Source organism: Tachypleus tridentatus, chromosome 1 (assembly GCF_004210375.1).
Source record: "Tachypleus tridentatus isolate NWPU-2018 chromosome 1, ASM421037v1, whole genome shotgun sequence".
NCBI lineage: Eukaryota > Metazoa > Arthropoda > Merostomata > Xiphosura > Limulidae > Tachypleus > Tachypleus tridentatus.
Window position 1 is genome coordinate 48,672,422 of NC_134825.1, and position 22,448 is coordinate 48,694,869.

Here is a 22,448-nt window from a genome sequence, read left to right on the forward strand (position 1 = left end):
CAGGACAGGACCTACATAATCGTAATTTGAATTAATTTACTTGTACAATCTTGTTTACAATGCCTGACGAAGCACTGAAATTAGAGTAAAAATGACTTTTAAGGTTTATGGTTTCCCAATCAAATAAAAATGTCTCACAATAAAAAGTTCCAGTCTCAGAAGTGACAAGAAAATACAAATGTAAAACAGATGAAGTTGGTAAGTCATAACTGTTAACTGAAACTACTATTTTGAAAGATTAAAAATATACTATTGTATCTAATACAAAAATTGCACCTGAAAGTCAAAGCATACAGATAAAAAAAATATTGATCATTATGTGGAACAACATCCTGGTGAAAGTCCCTGACAAACAAGATGTCTATCTCAATATGTTAAATTTCATGCAGAGCTTATGTTACAACAGATACGAGTGCAAAGTGATGTTCTTTTATTACTGGTTTATGTATATTCATGAGATTTTTAACTTTAAGAAAAGAGTACTCCTTAGAATTTAAAATACATAAAGGTGAATTACAACCACATATTATATCATTTCAATCTGTTGTCCTTACCAGGATTCATTATCACTAAACTAAGCAAAATACCAACCACTCCAATTTTGGTGGAGTTCTTTCAGATTTAACTTCAAATTGTGGTATTACCTTTAAGGTTATATTTTGTAAATTTGATACAACATGACCTGTTAAATTTATCACAAGGTGAAATGAAACAATGACACAATATTGAGAATGTAATAACTTAAGCATTTGTACTTCTGAAGCTGCATTCAAATTTTTTTTATAACAGTGAAAAATATGTCGGATCATTCAGAGGTAGCCATATTCGTTTCATCATAAAGATGTTGGAAGTCATCTAGCCAAGAATGTGCATCTGAAAAATAAAGTTCCATACAGAGATACCAGCCCACAATAAAGGAGAACTTTAAAAAGTATTGAGATAAAATCACAGATAAGCTTACTGCTTAAAGAGTATTATATAATAATAAAATAAAACAAATATCAGGCATAAATAAAAAAACTACAAAAGAACAAATTTCAGGGAAGGGTAATAGCTATAACGTAAACTGAAGGTGAAAATAACAAAGTAAACAAACTTTTTTGTTTAAGGCTAGATTTCTTGTTTCACATCAAGGTTGGCAACTCTGTAAAACAGTTTATTATGAAACATTATTATCATCTATATTATGCTAGGTGCTTTATGATGATATCAGGCCCATATACAGTATGTTTGAAAGGGGTGATTCTCATTTACAAGAAGAATATAAAATACACATTGTGTGGACTTTGACAATGAAGAAACAATAATTGAAGCTCAGGATACAACTGTGATAGTCAATAGCATAACAAAAATTTGTATATACATTTAATTTTAATATGTTTTAAAATGAGTGAACTGTGTTGCTGTTTGGTTATTGTTGAAATTCATTACTAACAAGGAAAATATTTTTATCTGCTGCATATAATTTTTCTATATTTACTAGAAAATCACAAGAAAGTTAACTTTATACGTAGTAATTATGTCTGAATAAGTGAATAAAGTTATTTTCAGTGATGCATTAAATATATAATTGAGGTGTTTAATTTGCACAGTTTAATTAAAGCCCCAAACATAAACTAAATTTCTTGTTTTATACTGTTACAAAGACTTCACAGGTTTGTGATGTATATGGTTATGTCGTATCTTATGAAACATGAAAAGAGTATTACACTGTAATGCAAATTTTGTTCCTGGATAGTATGTTATTTCTTAATTGCTTATGTTGTAAAAGTATAAAAAATGGCCATCATTTGCTTCAAGCTTTGCTTTTATGACTTGGATATTGAAATTTAGAAAGTAACCTATTTTCTATGTAAAAACTGACAAATTTGCACATTTTCATTTACATAAAGTCTGAATAAAACATATGAATTTAGATTTACATGTATTTATACTAAAGTTATACAAAAATGTTTAGAAGCGAGTAGTTATTTCAAGATTTGCGACTGTAATATAAATCACTTTCATGTATCAGTCCCCAAAGATAGTCTCCCATCATATTTTCATTATATGCTGCCAGGTCACAAAAGCAAAGTTTGAAGAGAAAAATAGGTCTTTTCCATTTACTTTAGGCATAAGCAATTGGGGAATAACACTCTCTACTGAGGAACAAGAAAAAGTAAAAAATTTTATTACATAGAGTTATTGATGATTATAGTTTCATGCTAATTTAAAAGATCATTAAACTGAAATTACTGGTTTTTTTTTGGTTTTTTTACACATTACCTCCATTTACAGACATAGCAGAAAAGTGTGTGTTTGACATGTACTAATGTACGTATCATCACAAATCCATAACTTTCAGCTCATGCTTTCACTTAATGAGCATTATAAATTTTGTTGCTCAAAACATTTTTATTCAAATTATTTCATACTGAGAGAAATTATCAGAAAAAAATCACAACAAGACAGTTTATTTCTGAATTTTTATACATACTACAACTTCACAGGGAGAGAGAGTATATAATACATGACTACATCATTTCCTTTACATAAGATACAATACCATCTGCTAACAGTCATGTAAATTGCAAATGATATTGAAATACACTTTAATTTCTCTCTACATTATTATTTAAAATATTAAAGTAAACCTTAATTTACAATAGATATATGTAACATTAAATTATTCTAGAATTTGAGCGTTTATACCAACGTTTTGCAGCGGTACACAGAAATCATGCATTGGAGGAAAAAAGGGGGGAATTTTATAAGTATGTTTGACAACTATACTTCATTCTTTTAAGCTATTACAAAATATGCTATGCTTCAGTTCTAGCACCCTTACAGGTTCAACAATCAGAAAACGGGAAGATAGAATTAGTATTGTTTTAAACTATCTTCAAGGACAACTTAAGTATTGTTTGACATGGATGTACATGAGGTGCTCCAATCTTACAGTGATCTTTAAAGTTGAAGCGTTACAGGTGAAAGATACTTCTGAACTCTTACTAACAATTTCGGTATTTAAAATGATGCATGTGCTTTAAATTCTAGTCTCACTAATATCTCGCATTACACAACAAAAACTTGTATAATTTGACTCTGCGGCAAATACTAAATGTCTTTTACATATTTAATTACTATACAAAATTTGTATTAAATATACCAACAAACATAAGGAATAAAACAAATAATAATATGTGTTTGATCTCTAAAGTTTTATCTTTCCGTACAACAGAAATCTAACTGATTGATGAAATGGATATTTTCCAAGGTGTTAACTTTTGTAAGTTAGATTACTTTAGATAACTTTAAAAATACAATGTATGCATTTTTTTAATATCCAAAACATTTACCTAACCATTACTTCACTTAAACATAAAACAAAATGTAGTTTAGAGCAATTATATGATCACATTTAGTACCTATACATCAGTGAAAGCTAATTAAATATAAATATCTGTGAAAATCAGATTCATAAATCATAAAATAGGAATGTAATTATCAATTTTAGCCCTGTGGTGCTGAGCCACACATTCTGAAATCCATACAATGTTTCTGCATTCCTGCTCCTTCAATTTAATATATGCATAAAAAACTCCAAAGTGGAATTGTTGAAGAAAAGCATTCACATTCAGTTTGACCTAAAATACACCAATATTATATCAGCCTCATAATTACACAGTTAAAACTGTTTTACAAGTATTTAATTTTGCTTTAAATTTAGTCAATTATTATGCACTATCTTAATTTACAATACCTAATACTGACTAACTCAACCAAAAATGCTCTGTATGTAATTATGCTTTAAACCACAAGTTACCTAACCAACATTGTTATATGTCATTTTGTTTTAAATTACCTAATATTTACCTGTCAAAACTGTTTCATAAAAGGTCCTATTTGATTAGTAGTAGAGATGAAAATGTACTGAGCCAGAGTAGCTTGAACAGTCAAAGATACAATGATTTCATTTAATGAATACTACCGTAATAAAAATTAACATTTCCTAAGTAAATCATGTTAGAAGAACCTTCAGAAAAAAAAAATCCATACAAAATTAAGCCAATTTCAACACAAAATACATTTTAGTTTGCATAACTATTTATTTTATTTCTAAATTTTGGCTTTAATTGAAAAAACTGAATATACTTCAACCATTTCTTTAAACAACTCTGTTCTAAGTAAATTTAAAATCTTTCTACTTCAAAATGCAGATTTTTTTCAGCATCACAAGTTTTTTTGCTACTGTTCTACATTCAGTTTTCTAATGTATGCAGCACAAATACCTTTTTTTGCATAAAACAAAATGCAGTATAAAATCTTTAAACAAACTGTTGAAATTCTTTATTTTCATTCACTTATAATGACATGCCATGCTGCAAATAATTCTTAATTTATTTCACACTTTACACTGAATTAACTAACTTTCCCTGAAATCATTACAATTTGAAACTTATTTTACATTTACCATATTCTTCCTATAATCCCAATTCTATGCTGACTTATTCCAAAAGAGAAAGAAAGAAAAAGATCTTAATTTTTATAAAATAACAAATATGACAAAACTTGAGAAAGTAACAAAATGCTTGAAATTTCTGTAAGGAAGAAAGAATTGTGGTAGATACATTAGACTGAAGTATTGGCTACTTACCTAATTGTTTGTTTAAATTAATATGTTAAGGATATTATTAATGCTTGTAATTGTCTTACCTTTAAATAGTAATATATTTTTATGTAAAATGTTTTTTTTTTTACCTCGTGTTCAAAAAACTTGTCTTCTAAAGTTTTCTCCCCTGGATTTGTACCCGATCCTTCAAATAGTGCTCGATATTCCTAAAATACACAACAGAGAAACATCCACTTGATATTTAAATTTTTCTTCTAAGGAAGTTTCAACATTAATTTCTTTAAAAGAAAAAAATCCTCAAATATTAGCATACTAAACCAACAATTTTTTTTAAATGATACTAAACACATCCTAAGGTAAATTAATTTGTTTTGTTACAAAAAAACAATACATGATCATACTGAGCCATTATGTCAAAATATACCTTGTTATGGTACTAGCTAAATCAGTTAGGTTCTATAGAAACAAATCACTTTTGACCATATTTTAAGACAAATAGAGAAGTTATTTCAAGCATTTTATAACATGCAGTTATCTTATAAAAAAGGTGTTTACTGAATCGGGTTCTAAGACACAATTATATGTAAATGCTATAATCCAAGAAGCTAATAACCTGACAAGCATATCCAAAAACTTTAAAATAAGTACAAGATAATTATATAATATTTTACTTCATTTACCTAATGATAAAATCTGAAAAGTCTGTCTAAATAATTACTAAAATTTATTGAGTTTCCAAGACTAACCAATGTCAGTTAATAACAGTAATGTTTTCTTTAGGTTTTACTGAAAAACTGGTCAACAAAATTTAATAATAAAGCACAAAATTAAAATAATCTCGGTTATTCAGTTTTAAAAAAAACTTGCAATTTCATTTATTAAAGTGGGCAAAGTGAAGTGACTGAAAAATTAAAATTATTTAACTGTATTAGAAAAGCATGGGGCATAATGGAAAAAACTCTTAAAGGTTAAATAATGCCTAAACCAAATATCTCATTAGGAAGTAAAAAACATTGGATGACCATGAGCTGACACAACTGTCATGTTAATGCCATCAATACATCTTTCCAAACCTTTGATTTTGTTATTGCATTCATTATTTGTATATAATTAAAAATGTCTAATTATAATTGTTTTGATATTTTTAATTAATAGAAAATGATACAATTAAGCATTTTAGTCTTATTTCACAATTGAATTTTAACAACATTAACAATAAATGTTAGTAAAAAGACTAGTCTGAAAATTTAAAACTTACAATAATTGTACAAAAGTGTAGCCACCAATCTAAATTTTTGTGCAAAACAAAAACTGCTTTAAAATTTGTCTTCTATGATACACTAATAATTAAAAGATGGGATAAATTAACTGTAATTCTCATTATAATGTAACAAATTTAACCAAAGAAAACAAAACTGATCAATATTAATGAAAAATTATAAAAAGTAATTTCTTTTAAACTCTAAAATAGAATAATTGTTGAATATACAACAGTGGTCCAAAAGTAGGTATAACTGTTGCATATGTTGAACCTATTGAATTGTAGTACAGTAAGAAATCACAAAATGATGATAAAATGAAAAGGTACATTACTAATACATTTAAAGACCTTGATGATAAAAAGTTTGCAAAAGTGTGGCAGGCAGACTCTAGGATTGCGTGGACTGTAATGGGTTTCAATTTAAACACCTGCAGGTTCAACTTTTCCATAATTGTGTTGTGTAAAGTGCCATTAAATAAGGTACCAATTAAAAATTGTATACTTTAACTCCAATTCAATTCCCTTAAAAACATTATCAGCTAAATACCTGCTTTCAGGTCACCCTGTAAGTATATGTATACAATTTCATGAAAATTCAAGTAACCAAAGGATCAACAATGATATTATAGAATATCTACTAACAGCATAATGCTCTGCAATAATTTTAACTTGTTCATAATCATCGGCCTTGGCCAAAGCAGCCAAACCATCTGGATAAAGCTTTCCACAACGAGGGTAGAGCTTTGAACGATCTTCTTTAGTTAGCTCTGTACCAAATGAATTGATGGTGATGATGAATGCTCGTCGATCAGCCTCAAACTAAAAATAAAATTAAAAAGAAACATAAAAAATTCTACTGAAAATACATATCGGTATATAATAGTAATAACAGTAGCAATACAAATAATACAATGGATCATAAAATAAATATTTCACCATTAGTTTTTAACTAGATTTGCAAAATGAAATTGTTTAATATAATTGTTTCATAAATCATTATTTTTACTGTGTTAACACAAAGAAATATGGCAAACTATCAGGTATAGCTCATGCTAAAGTCAGCTAGGGTAAATGCAGCTAATGATATCAGACAACATGGCAAATACCATTGTGGTATATTCAGTTGAAATAAAATAACTAGAGAACTATAATGGATAAGTTTACCAAATAGGAGATCTTATCAAATTTTGATATCGCAGAATAATACTACACTATTAAAGGCCACGTTTAAACTAAGTAATGAATATATTAAACAATAAGTAAAACAAACATACTATGCAATAAGAACAATCTATTTATATGTAAAGACAAAAACAGTATCTGCACTTGTTTTACATTTGATTCCATGCTGAGTAGCTCATAGAAATTTTCTCGAACTAGCGAGAATTATCAAGAACTTTCTAGAATGTAGTAAAACTTATGAAAAATTTCAAGAACCTTTTAGAATTTTCTAGAACTTTCCATAGTAATATATGTATACAGGGGCTCACCATTCACCACTTCAATTTAGTTCTAGCTGCCTAAGTGAACACATAGACCTATCTGATTTTATCAGAGATGGCATTAAGAAGCTGCAAGCATTTTCCACATGCATTCTACTATGTATATGGCCAATTTATTGAGACAAGAGCAAAAAAGTACCCTGAGAGCATCTGCTAAAATGTGTGAAGCCTACAAGGCATATTTCAGTATGCCTGTCAGGGATCAAGACAAACCCCAGGCACCTCATTTTACCTGCTAACACTGCAAAAAAACAACTCCAGAAGGTAAGATGGACAATTTTTGCTTTCTTGAATAGTAAGATTTTATATCATACAAATTTTAGACCTTTTAAAATTTAAATATCTTTTTTAATTTCCAATTGTATAAAAAAAATATCACAAAATATTTTGCATGAACATCTTACACATTAGTTGTAGATGAAATAAATTTATTCTTCTTATAAACAATTTTATTTTGCTCTTTTGCAAGATTGCACAAAGGGAAAAAGAGAGCCATGAAGTTCGCTATTCGAAGAACCCACTGATCATTCAAGCAATTGCTACTTCTGCACTGGGGATCCTTCCAAACATCAGGCTGGCAAGAATGCATCTGTTATCACGTATCCGGACCTTTCATCATCCATCGCCCCAGTGTCATACTGCCCTGAGCTCCCTGATGGGAGACTATTTGGGGACTGATACGTGAAAAAGATTTACATTATAGTTGCAAATCTTTAAAAACTACTCACCTCTAAACATTTTTGTATAACTTTAGTATAAATACATGTAAATCTTGGTTCATGTGTTGTTTTATTCACACCTTATGTAAATGAAAATGTGCATATTTGCCCATTTTTACATATAAAATAAGTTCTAAATTTCATTATTCAACATAAGCAATTAAAGAAATACATATTATCCCAGGAACAAAATTTGTGTTGCAGTGTAATTTATTGTCTACTTATCAACTCTTCAATACACATTCTTCTTAACTGAGAGTATCTTAGCCAAACAAATAGAAATTGAAAATGTTTGTTTGTTTTATTCATAATTAAATGTTAACCATTTTATTTTTAATGTTACAATTTTTCATAGAGAATGGAAGATATGTCTGTTTATGGGCTTTGAAATTCAAGTACAGCTATTATCTTAGTTTTATTGGTTATGAAGATATGACATTCTTAAAACTGGTAAAAAATGTCAAAAACAAATCAAAGGGTCAATACCTGCTGACCTTACATCTTATCAACCAAAGGTCAAATGGTAATGTTTGGAGGATTTCACTTTATTATACATGGCTACTTGGTATACAAAGTTTTGTCAAAATCAGAGGCAGTGAGTGGAAAAATGTTTTTTGTATACAGAATTGATATGGAATGACCCCATGATCAAAGATCAGAACTCTAAGTTAATTATCAACATTCTGAAAGAATATATATATATATATATAAATTATTTTAAAATAATACATGAAGCAATTATTGTATAACACATGTAGAAGAGACCACATGTTAATCTACAGTTAAAAATACAGTATTTAGAAATTACAATGGGCTCAGTACTTAATACCACAATTTGCAGTTTGTCTCACACATTTGCACCTGTTACACATTTGCACCTGTTACGTATTTGCACTATAACGTTTGATAAAGCATGTGTATCTTCACAAAATTTGGTAGACTTTCAGTAAAAATTACAAGTATTTTATATAGAAAAAATAAGATTTTTTTAAAGAAATATTTTTACTAAAAATATATTTTTGAAAAGTGTTTTGTTACCAGTCTGAGTGCAAAGTGATTTTATGTTACGATTAAAAACTATTTTGTCCCAAAACTCTCAAATATTATTTGCATAATCTCTACAACCTTCTAAATACATTTCAAATGTTTGTTTTTAGCAAGAGTATAGAAAATGAAATATACTCTAACTGTGTGAGGTCTGTCACTTGACCAACCTCATAGCCATCATAAAGAAATTAGGAAATAAATATAAATTATGATTTTTTTTGTGCTAGAATGACTTCATATTAAAACACAAAAATACAAATGTTTAGTCTAAGTGGATTAATTCTCATAATGCTATAAATGAACATATACTTTTTTTTATATATATTGACTTTCCAGTCATGCCAACCTAACATTATATTGACAAGATGCATGTGCACTCATGTAATGGATACAGTAATATAAAATTGATGTTTAGTCTTCCTTAGCTGTGTTTTAGCAAACTATTATTTTGGGATCTATAGTCACATTTCATTTATTATACATATACATAATTACTACTTACAAATAAATTAAACTTATTTTCTTAAAATATAGAACAATAAATCAAGAAGTAGAGCAAATAACTATCTCTTCTTGCTATGTCCTTTTTACTTAGTTGTTGCTGGACAGAGGTTGCTAAGACTTAAAATTTTACATGTGGAGGATATCAAACAAATATATTTTAGGTTTTATATGTACAGTTGAATAACCAAAAAGTCATAAATAACAACACTGATACCATGGAATTCCACTATAATTTATTAAACTTAGTAACATGGCAGCTTTTTAAAAGATTAAAATGGCTGAGAATGCCACTCTGGAAACATTAAGTTTTTGAGCATATAAGAAACTGTTTCAGAAAATGGAGAGAGTTGAATGGGGCCACCAAGTTTGATTTAGTACACAAGTCATCTCTGCAAAATACAAGGTTGTCATCTTATATTCTAGCTTATCAATACTGGTAACATAACTTTCCTAATTTAACAAAATCACAGATTTAATATTTTGACATCACAAACATCTAATTTTAACTAGCACTACATTCAAAATACCACATAACTCACTTACAATGTGTATTTAGATGTGTTCTTTTAAATTAAGAAATTAACTCACATATAATATTAAAGCTTGAATTATAATCTACAATTTGATTCCAAACTTATTGACATAAATTCACAAAATAGTAGTTCAATAAAATTCTGAATGCAACTCAACAAATGTGATGACATGGTCTTTGAGCCCTGACCTACTGCAAAAGAATTAAGACAAATAATACTTGACTAATGAAGAATACAAAGTATCATAAGGCATAGGCATAGTATTAAATTTGTTTTTGATTATAGCTGACATTTCTCGAGAGGGAAATCTTCAGCGAGTCAATGTATAATGAACGTTACTCTTCAAGACTGTAATTCTTAGCTAATTATGGTGTGGGTGGGTTAAAGTTAACATGTCACAACCTTTTTAGAGTATATTCAAAACTTAAACTACTTTATTATTAAAACATCTTTACAATTCAAATTTTAATATCATACAATGTTCAAGTTAAAAACAAAGTATCTAAATAAATTATCAATTTTCACATGATACTTTCTTCCTTTGAACAATGCATTTTAGGTTTTTCTTTTCATTCCTATGTATAATAAAACTTTCCAAGAAATTACACACTTGTACATCACACAACCAAGTTCAAAATCTAAACCCATAGTCTCTAAAAGGTACATCCTTTACCAAAAATATATGCAATTAACCAAAACATACACATCACAGCATTTGTTACTGAATTACTTTTAATCATTCTATTTTACTAAACCACATCAGGCAAGGAACATTCACATAATAATAGATTTTGAAAATTTTCTTACAAGCTTTATTGTTTGTCCATGTTCAAGCTTGGCTCAACCAGCCATCAAAATTATTTCAATATATTTTATAGCTTCTATCAAAACAAATATTGAATGAAAATAATTTCTGAAAAAAGACTATCATTACAGACTAGTAGACTTAATGAGTATCAACAAGCTTTCTAAGAGTGCAAAAAAAGACAATATTCCAGACGTAAGTACCAATTTATTGTTTATCACGAATATCTTTTATCTGTTAACATAAAATTAACTAACAAAACATAAAAATTAGAAACTTATTAGATTAGACAAGAAAACTTAAAGGAAAAAATAATTAATAAATAATAATAAATAATTAATAAGCAAAATATTCTTGATATAATGCACACATTGCAAGCTCAGAAGTAAATAAATAATTTGACACAGCTTGATAATTTGTTTACACAAGGATGTCTTGTATAATATGCAGCTTTACCAAACCTTGAAGTGTATTAGCTATAGCTGTAAGAATAAATATAAATAACTATCTGTTATGTGCAGTCATTCTGGAAAGAAAAGGGAAATGCGTGCTTAGATTTATTTCATTTTACTTTGTTATATGATGGTTAAAATGTCAGTCAAACTGACCAAGCCCATATACAATTATTGTTAGGGTAGAGAAAAGAACAGATAAACTAAACATTTACATGAAAAAAATAACAACTGATATTCATTTTGGAGGTTCTGGGGAGTATGCAGATGAAACATGAAAACTGTATAAGACAAAAAGCATCTTTATTCTAAAGATTAAAATAGCCTTGCATTCAGATGGACCAATTAAAGGTTTTGTAAAATCAAACAACTATTAAAAATTACCTAAAAAACTGATTTTTTTGTAAACAATAGACTTGCAAGTTTTACTAAACTCTTGGTAAAGTTCAGGAATACATTTAATAAATTCAGTTATAACATTTATACTTTAATGGTTACCCAGTGGTTACAAAGTTAGTCAAAATAACCAAGACTGTATACAGAGAATTAAGAGAACAATCCTCAGCTAACCATAGTGACCAGTGTAAGTTAATGCTCAAGGCTTGTCAGTAGTGTGATATGACTATTTGATTTAAATCAAATTTTTCTGACTTTACATTGACACTTTTCTAGTATGTATCACTCTGCTAATCATATAACTTTAATGTATAAGATGACATTGTTTAGAAAATCAAGCACTACACATCATGGTATGGGCAAATATGTTTCTAAGCTGTTTTAGGCTACTGTAGCGTTTTTTTTTAACATGAACTGATTTGATCCAAATTGTACTGTATGTACTAGATTTTCTACCTCAAATAACTGTCTACACTACAATCTTCAGATGAGTATTGTAGCAACTTTACTGTTGTGTACAAGTTCATATTTTTCACAATTGCAATTAACAGTTGTTCACAGTATGAGCTGTATAGTGTGAAGTGAGTTTATATTGTTTAATGATGTAGCTACAAAGCAGGCTTTTTATCTTTATTTTCTGGTAAGTAATCTTACACTCAACCTAAATGTTCAAAATATTAGTACTTGTGCAATAGAGGTCAATAATTTAAACTGATTAATGAAGTTAAAAAAAAATTTTTCTTACAGCTAAAATTTCACACATGACATCTGCTGTTGTTCCTCCTGTTTTTTCACAGAATTTGTAGAAATCCTCCAAATAAGCCTGTAATACACAAAGAAACTTGACAAAGAACATAAAACCACTATATCAATACAAATTTCTTTACTCAACACAGACTTTTCATAATATTGCATTTCAGTTTTAAACCATATTTCATTGCAAAGTATAAAAAACTTGCATAGAAACAACCTAATATTATAATTTTCCTATACTAGACATGTATTTTTGAAAGTTACTTCTTTTCACATAAATAGCTATTCTTGTTCAGTGCTGCTCTCTATACACAAGTTTATTTTTACATACTACAAGACTTGAGTTCTGACCTACCCAAAGATCAATGCAGATCAACTATGTCACACATGCAGACCATCATGCAACAGCACTCCACCAGTTGGAATGCAACACACCCTCTTGACACATAATTTCCTCTATTCAATTCTAGTGAACTATCACTTCAAGTTTTGGCAGGAAATAGAAGCACCAATTTTCATTAGGGATGAAGTGTGGCAAGTGTGAAGGTGTGTCAAACACCTATTGGTGAAGGGTTGTTGCATGATGATTTGAGTAAGAGATGCAGTTGAACCACACAGATCTTGAGATACCTGGGGGCTATGCAAGTGTTGTGGCTTTTGAAACATTTTGTATATAGAGGACAGCACTAAACAAGAACAGCTATTTATGCAAAAGGAGTAACATACAGTATCAGAATATATTTTAATAAATAAAGTACATTTACATACTTTTATTCAATTTGTTCAAAAAACTAATTTACAATGAAAAAAACTTTAGATATTTGTGCCAATCATTTATGTATGTCTTGCAAAATACCAAGAATAAAGGAAATAAATGCAATGCTAATTACTACTTGTTCTAGATGAGAAAACACTAATATTCTGAGGTCAAACATACCTTGTACAGTGTGTTTCTGATAATTTCAATATTCAATTCATCCAGATCTTGCTCAGAAATACAATCCACAAAAAATGGAGCTAAATATTAAATAAATTGTTTCACAGAGAAAACATAAAACAAGCAACTATTAATATTTTGTCACATAAAACATTTGTATGCAAAAACAAAGTATTGATTTTAAAAATATAGTGCTATTATTTTAAAAGCTGCAACAAGTTTCAATAATGATTCTGGATCACAACATAAGCAGTTCTACATATTATTTGGTATCTTTATTTAATCAATAAAACACTACACACAAAAATTACTATACAAACCAGCAGTAAACCATGCTATACCACACACAGAAATTATAAGAAGTTCTAATGAAAAAATCAAAATAGGGCAGGAGCTAACTCTTGTGATAAAAGCTCATGGTAGAAAATAATGCACACGTGGTTAAGGAAAAAAAAAGAGGTCATAGTGAAAACACCCATCAAATATTGAAAATGGATAGCTAAATAACGATATTTCATTGTAATATACACTACAGTCAAACTGTTGTTTTTAGTTAATCAAGACTAAAGTACTAGGAAGAAGCCGTATCAAACAAATTTGAATCTTGCTTTATATTTTACTGATACTGGGAATGATGAATTTTCTGTCAATTATAATTTATCTATGCTTAATCAAAACTGTAATTCTAAAGGAACTTGTAAACATTTAAATGTGGTGGAAGACTACAAAAAATAAAACATACTACAAGCAAAAATCAAGAAAGATGGACAGAAAAGTCATCCAAAGAATAAGGTTCATTGGTCCTGAGGTTCATGTAAAAGTAAAATTTATGATCCCACCACTTACAGAATTTAGAAATATCCCCTCAAACCCTTTTTCTAAACTGTTGTACTCATCAACTTTCTAGTAGTGTCAAATAAATCACCTAAGCCCATAAGTTTGCACAAAAGTAAATATTTTCACCCAACCTCTTAAGAGACATGGGTATTTTGTGAAAAGACTTTTACAGAGATTCTCCAAAAGGAGACTTTATAATTTTTCTATACTGAAAATGTATTTCTGATAGGTACATACCTCTACTCACAAAATTAGCTATTCCATTCAGAGCTGCCCTCTATTTATAAAGTTTTTTCATGCGTATAACAAGCCTTCCATTCCCTTCCATCAATATTTGCTTTGTTATGTTTTATCATTTCTCTCATGCAATTCTCCATGTATCACATCCTAACCAACAGGAGCATTACATGCTTAGGTGACACATGTGACTTCCTCTACACTCCTATACCAAACTATAATTCAAAGTTAGGCAGAAGATATAAGCACTGGAAAACAGTGGGGAGAAATGATAGGTACTTACCTCTCTCACACTTCCCATCAGAAATAGATTTTTAGTATAGGAATATTATAACTTCTGATATGGTACTAATAAGATTAGCTAGAACCCATACCAAGGAGGAGGAGGGATTAGTGTGAGGTAATAACAAAAGTACCCCCAAAATCATCTCAAGGATACCACTGAAAATGAGAGATTCAAATTTGAAGACTAGAAGAGATGAACTTCACCACTTTTGAAACAGGTATATTCTTCATCTATTTGTGGAAAGTGTAGGATTATAAGGGTGGATAACAAGAACAGCACATCCATGTAGGAGAGAATGTAGCAGAAAGGTGATCCTAACTAGAGAAAGACATTGTAACTCAATCTCACAATGAAAAAGGTAGGTAAACAAAGATACACCCCTGGGTATAGAGTGTCTCAGGCATGGTAGACAGTACTTGGCAAGTCACCTACATCCAAAACTTCCTCGTAAGGATAAAATGAGGATCATACCAATTTCACCTCAAACTCCAGAATTGCAGATTAAGAACCACTCTGATTCCTGGGTTTGGTATGAGGATTAACTCTGAACTATCAATCTGGGAAATTGACATCCTGTATCAAAAGGATGTCTAATTACATGGAATCATCTCCCCCAACTGTGACACAGACCAAGATCATCCAAATTGAAACAACATCCCTCTAAAAAGAGGGTTAGTCAAGTACAAAACTGTAATAATCCCAAGACTCACTACTGTGATCCACAACACAGGTGGAGGAAACTGAGGAAGAGAAACAACTCAAACCCATGTGAAAACTTATGTTAACTAGTTCACTCTGTTGTACTGTTTATCACAAACAGGATGATACTACATCATCTGCACCAGCAGAATGCCACAACCTACTTTGTAACTGAAGGGCAGGATGCCTGGAAGAACAACAGATCCAAAAGAACTGCATGAATATGGTAAAAACAGGAGAAGTAAAAACCCTATAGTTTCAGAAAAACTGAAAGATATGGGATAAGTCAACCCAATATCCAGAAAGCAAGAAGACCAAATACCCACAATTGAAGAGCCAGGTGAGAAATTCTTCCACATGAGCCACAGTAGGCTTGTTAGTGATAAACACCATGACAGTTAAACTGTAAAATACCTTCCACTGTCACTGGAATACCTCCACGAAAAATACATGAATGGAACTAGCTAACAAGGAAGAGTCTCATTTTATGAAGTCTCATCAAGGACCAGACAAAAGCCAGGTATGAAGATGCAGGATATGAAGGTGGGGATATAATCAAGATTGAGAAAGAAGCTAAGAATAAAGTGGAAAAGGATGTCTACATGTACCTCAGTCTCATTCTTACCTTTGGTTTGTCCATCTTGGGGTGGTTAGCCAATTTTTGTCATCCAAACCCTAGAGACAATGATCATCTCAGGGTAAGAAAAAATTCCATGGTGAACTTGGGTACTGAAATGAAATGGTTTAGAAGAGATAAATTGTTCACTGGCTGCAAATTCCTGGTTTTCTTGGGTAGGAATAAAAACTCCTGGAGGGATGGGGAATAGGTTCAATTGCCCACTGAAAGTGCAATCCTTGAACCAATTTTGAAAGATATTGGCTAGTCAGAATGTTGAAGAGGAGGGAAAGAAATGGAGAAATAAGAAGTTCAACTACCCCGAGTTGAAGAAATAGGTAAGGACTGGGAAGGCGAATGACAGGAAATGGGAATTGGAGGCATATGAAGTACTGACTCAGCCAAATGAGCTACAATATTTTTAAAAGTAAAATGGTGATGGACCAATGTCACTGAAGGCTTGATAGTTTCAAGAACCATATAAAAGACATAACGTCTCATAAATGAGGCCATACATAAACCCCTGAAATATGGTTAGAATAAACAGACCAAAGCCAATATGGCATCACAAAGTCCCAACAACAAAGAAATCAAGTGTATAATGCCAGAGCTTAAGACAATATGCAAGCTAAAGTGGGGGAGAGAAAGGCAAGAGTATCTACAGAAAACCCCTTAAATATTAATGTGAAGAGACTCAGAAGGGAGATGCATGAAAGAAAGATAATGTAAAATGTTGATAAAGTAGAACATAGGCAAAAATACTGGGATGAATAACACTGGTATTTGATTTGGGAGCTGCTTCCATATAGGTACCAAAGAACTTAACTGCTAATCTAAAAATGAATAGGCTGCACAGTGGTAAGAAATGCGAGCTGATCAAAGTCCTCAAGGAACATGGCAAGCTCATCACGTCAATTAATTGTGGGACAAATTGATAAGCACGAAACAAAGGAAAAGAAAAAAAAAATTGTTGGGAAGATAGTTCATGCAATAAGGAAGAATAAGATGTATAAGAATTAGATGAAAGGGATAAATCATCACAAACCTGACATACATAAATCCATAAGGACTGAATTAGGCCTTGAAGGCTCCTCAGGTTGGGAAAGGGAAGAAACTGCAAACTCTGGAGGCAGAAAAAGATGATCAAAGTTCTTGTCAGTCTGCACGGGCTCAGGAGAAGCCTGGGAACAAAGGCCACTCCATGAAACATTCAATCCTCTGAAGTGTAAAAGCAGATAAATCCACTGTTGGGCTGTCAATAGCCAAGACCTGAGAAAAAAATGCTGGTTGATGGAGTAATCCCCAAAGTGGTAATGTTAACTTCAGAATTGTTTGCACAGTAAAGGTTCACTAAAGTTGAATGCAGAAATACATTGATTAGAATTAACTGGTAAATATTAATATATGAATTGGGTTGAATGAAAAAAAATTAAGTTTGAAATAACCACTTCATGAGGAAAATGAAGTCAAACATGAAGTATTAAATACAAATTGTAGAGGGAGTCACAAGCATAATGTGGCATGTCATGCTTCTGTTGGGTTAGGATATGATGCATGATGATTTGCATGTGAGACATGTTAGAATCTTGCAATTCCAATAGAGGAAGTAGCAGCTTGTAATATGTGAAAAAAAAAGTGTGCATATAGAGGGTAACACTGCATATGAATACCTAATCTTATGAAAGGAGGTAAGCACCATATTTGAACCCAGATTTGTCACCGATTTATGTTAAGACACACAAGTAAGCCTAATAATTATTGTTCATAACTTGGTTACAGAAATTAAGCTTGCATTATAGCAGTTCTCTCTAAATGTGGGCCATAGACCCACAAGTTTGCTAGTACAGTTACTGTAATGTTTGCTTTGAAAACAGTAGAGAATGAAACTGCTGGTTATATTAGAGTACATAGTAGTAAGTTAAGGCAGTAAATGCACATTCAGTCAACATTCAATTAAAAATCTCCAACAGACTAAATCAATAGGCTTATTGCAATTAGAAAAGAGATGATAAAAAAAAAATTAAAATGAGGGATTCTCTCCCTAAGTACACTGATGAAGTTATTTATAGAAGGAAGCAATGAAAAACTTAAGACCAGCATTTCTTAAAGTATCAATATAAGACATTATAGTATAAGTAAGACTAACAAGTGGTTAATAAGTACCTAATAAAAGACCAGCTAACTAACACCCCACTACACAGTTCTGAGAGTACAATCATTACTTAAAACTTATAAGCCTACCAAGTGGTGTGTCTACTAAAACAGCATTGTATAGCTCAGCTGGTGTCGAAGCAATATGAATGGCTTCCATCTGATCAAAGCTTCCAAGTGGATTACACTTAGAAATAAGCTCAGATATTGGTCTTTGGTGAAGAGTCCCTGTGATCAGCAAGATTATGTTGTCAATCATATAACTGTATCTGAAAAGCACCAAATAGGAATCATTAAAAAACAATTTAAAAGAAAGTTCCAAACATAAAAATGCACATACAATTATTCTACCAAATATGATAATTCAAAATTATTGCATTTTTCAAGAGAGATAAAATGTACCACAAAAATTTAAAAGTAAAAAAGAAAAGAAAACCATTTTTGTACACTAATATATTTAATATGAATCATTCTATGTTAGAAAAAATGTAGAAAATTTATACCATCAAATTATTTATATATTTATACATCTTTATAAGGTCCAAAAACATTCTAGACTTTCTGAAAGCCAAACTGTCCAGAAAACTTGTTAGTAGACAAATCTTAGAAGGTAAGAATACTATATGCTCACAAAAAAAAAAAAAAAAATGTGCAAATATTTGAAGAATTTCTATCAAACAAAATTTCCAAAATACACATCTTTGTTAATATGAATTTTACATGATGTATGTACGTAGCAGCATAATCAGACTAGCCTATTGTAATTCACATTTTAACTGATTTATGTGAAGCTGTCGATTCTTTTTATAAGCTATATTATAATGAAGAAACAAACACTACTTTCAAAAAAAGACAACTGAATGGATAAAACAAAAAATGGTATTAAGTACAAATAAACACTGGTGACATTAAGTGATGCATTTTTGAAAATGTACAATTACTCTTCTGTCATTTGTTCATTTAAATTTTTCCTTATTAACACTGTATCTTAAGGAAAATACCAATTCTACAACGCTTCTCCTTGTTGATCACATTTGATTTTGCAAAATTTATTATATTTGGCTAAGAAATGAGAGGTTAGTGTAGACTATGGGGTGGAGGTGTTAGTACTTGTCCCACCACTTCTGATGAGCTACACACTTGTCTTCACATATATGCTGTAACTACTGAAATGGTATACAACCAGGATGAATTCATCACAAATTTTGTAAGTTGTACAAAATATTGTCTTCTAGTGTTTCAACTTATTTACCAAATAACTTTAATATTTTCAATAAGCTAAGAAGTAAGTATTTACTTGATGTCATATTTAATGAGTAAAATACACTCAGTAGCTACTTAATTAGGGACACCTGCTTTTTAAAGCAAACAGCCAAACAGCAAATCATGTGTCTGCAACACAAGTTTAATACTTTATATATATAAAAGTATGCAGATGTGGTTAAGAGGTTTAATTAGAATGGAGAAGATGTGTAATTTAAGCAACTTTGACTTGAATTATTGTTGGTGCCAGACATGATGGTTCCAGCACCTCAGAAGCTGCTGACCTCCTGAAATGTTCATGCACTACAGTTTACAGAGAATGGTATGAAAAACTAAAAACATCCAGTGAGTAGCAGTTATATGAGCAAAAACACCTTGTTAATGAGAGAGATCAGAGGAAAATGGCCAGACTGACAGCAAGGCCATAAATACTCACATAACCACTCTTCACAACAATGGTGTGTAGAAATGTATCTTTGAACAAAAAATGCATTGAACCTTGAAGTGTAAAGGGTACAGCAGCATAAGACCATGCTAGGTTCCACTTCTGTCAGCTAAGAACAGAAATATGAGGCTACAGTGAGCACAAGATCACCAAAACTAGATGACTGAAGATTGGAAAAACATTGCCTGGTCTGATGAATCTTGATTTCTGCTATAACATGCAGATGGTGGGGTCAGAATTTGGCATAAACAGCATGAATCCATGGATCTATCCAGCAGCCTGTAACATTGACTGGATGCGGGATAGATCCATGGATTCATGCTGTTTATGCCAAATTGGTCAGCAGTGAATGCTTGAGTACACTGTGACATTCCAGTGATTGCCAATTGTTATTTAGTGGTTTAATGTGCATCCTTTTATGGCCACAGTCTACCAATTTTCCAATGGCTACTTCCAACAAGAAAATGTGCTATGTCACAAAGCACACATCATCTGAAGCAGGTTACATGAACATGACAGTGACTTCACTGTACTTCAATGGCCTGCACAATACCCCAGATCTTAATCCAATGGAGCATCTTTGGGATGAGGCAAAACGGGAGGTTTGCAGCATGAATGTGCAACCAACAAATCTGCAGGAACTGTGTATTGTTGTCAAGTATGCATGGACCAAAATCCCTAAGAAATGTCTCTGGCAATTTGTTGAATCCATGCCACAAAGAATTCAGGCTGTTCTGGAGGCAAAAGAAGTCTTACCTGGTACTAGATAGGTGCACCTGATAAAGTGGCTACTTAGTGTATTGTGGAAACACAGAGTGAATGGAAATTATGCTTAATAAATTGATAAGAGTTGATCTTCATGTTAACCTTCATCACAAATGTTGTTCAAAATTAAAGGCACAGATATGACAAGAAGATTGGATAGACATAACAGAGAAGTCCTCTTCTCACAGGTAAAAAATATTACTTGTAATAATTTTCTTAGACTCAAAAATCAATTTATAGTGTGCATCTGTTTGTCTGCAAACTCCTCCCTCAAGAGGTCACCAAGGCATTATGTGCATCTAGAACTAGGTTATAAGGATTGTGAACTTGCACCTGGCATCAGATACACCACATTTGAAGCCCGTATTCATATAACTGTCATGAGAGAGGAGCAAATATGGCACACATAATCAAGTAGCATCAGAGGTATATTAATGGGATTTGCAGATCCCTAGTCATTGTTGTAGCTGTAGCAATAACTGCAGATAACAGAAGAGCTTGATTGATATTAATGTGCTCTGTGAATCATGAGACCTGCCTTTCAGCCCTGCAACAAAATATTTCATGCTAGTCCTGTTTAGGTTTAATCTTTTGCTTCTGATTTTAATCTTTTTTGCTTTCCTACTACTTATTGAACAAAGGCAAATCAAGTTTGCAGTCAGATTATTGCTTTCCCACTATAGCACAAGAGCTCTGTATCATGCATATACAATCACAATATTACACTGAGAAATTCAAGAAACTATAAAAACAAACATCAATTTATCACACAGATTACCATTTAACATTTTCACTGTGACCAAAGACTAAATTTTAGTTACATACGTGATAAAATCTAAGAATGTTGACAGTGGTTCCACTGAATGGTTTCTCAAATGTTGAAACTCTATAACCAATTTCTCTCGAAGTTTATCATCAATAACAGATACTGTAAGAGGACTCGGTTCATTGGCCAGGAAGTTGCCATAATCAGTACTTTGCAAATGCAACTTGAGATCTGCAGAAGTAAAAATACTGTGTAATGAATCTGATAAATGTATGTTGCTTATTAAAGAAAAATATGAGTGTGCAAAAACAGCTTGTGAGTAACACTAACAGCATCACAACTTATCAAGTATTTATTTCATTTAGAAACATTTCATGGAACTGAAATCTAACTTAATAAAAAGAAAAAATCAAATTGATAAACCTGTGAAAGAAGTACAACACATAAACATTAGGCGTGGTTTCACATAAGTTTTTTAGTATTATTATATCCACATATAAATTACAAGTTTGGAACATTAGAAGTCTAATTTCTCTATCATTACCTTCTAAACTTTCACATTGAACAAGATTTAAGTACTCTGTATGCTTCAGGATTCCTGATTTGAACCCTCTAACCAAACCTTCAAGATATCCACTTTCAATATTAAAATACAAATCTGACATTCCGCTATTTTTCAATAACAGGTAATTTCTCAAGACAATCACAACAACCTCTCTTTCCTCTCACTACTAGTATCACTTATCAATCAAATTTCACATGACAAAAAGTACGCCCTCTAGTGTAGAAAATATAAACTAACGATTTTTGTAAAATCTTATTTATATTAATTTATACAATTTACTAAAAATTAAATTCACAT

General features: G+C 30.9%; 1 protein-coding gene across 2 annotated transcripts; it reads right to left on the bottom strand.

The window, feature by feature from the left end:
* Positions 1-200: 200 nt before the first annotated feature.
* LOC143251018 (V-type proton ATPase subunit d-like) lies at positions 201-22,366 on the bottom strand. 2 transcript variants are annotated; one of them, XM_076503208.1, is made up of 8 exons: positions 22,131-22,366; positions 21,646-21,817; positions 18,438-18,616; positions 13,522-13,601; positions 12,577-12,654; positions 6,516-6,692; positions 4,741-4,818; positions 201-873 (listed from the first exon to the last, which is right to left on the bottom strand). In XM_076503208.1, the coding sequence occupies exons 1-8, from the start codon at positions 22,249-22,251 to the stop codon at positions 856-858; spliced, it is 903 nt and encodes a 300-aa protein (XP_076359323.1). In that variant the 5' UTR covers positions 22,252-22,366; the 3' UTR covers positions 201-855. The 2 variants fall into 2 exon arrangements, with proteins under 2 accessions (XP_076359323.1, XP_076358801.1); XM_076502686.1 differs by lacking the exon at positions 201-873 and adding an exon at positions 2,424-3,626.
* Positions 22,367-22,448: the final 82 nt, after the last annotated feature.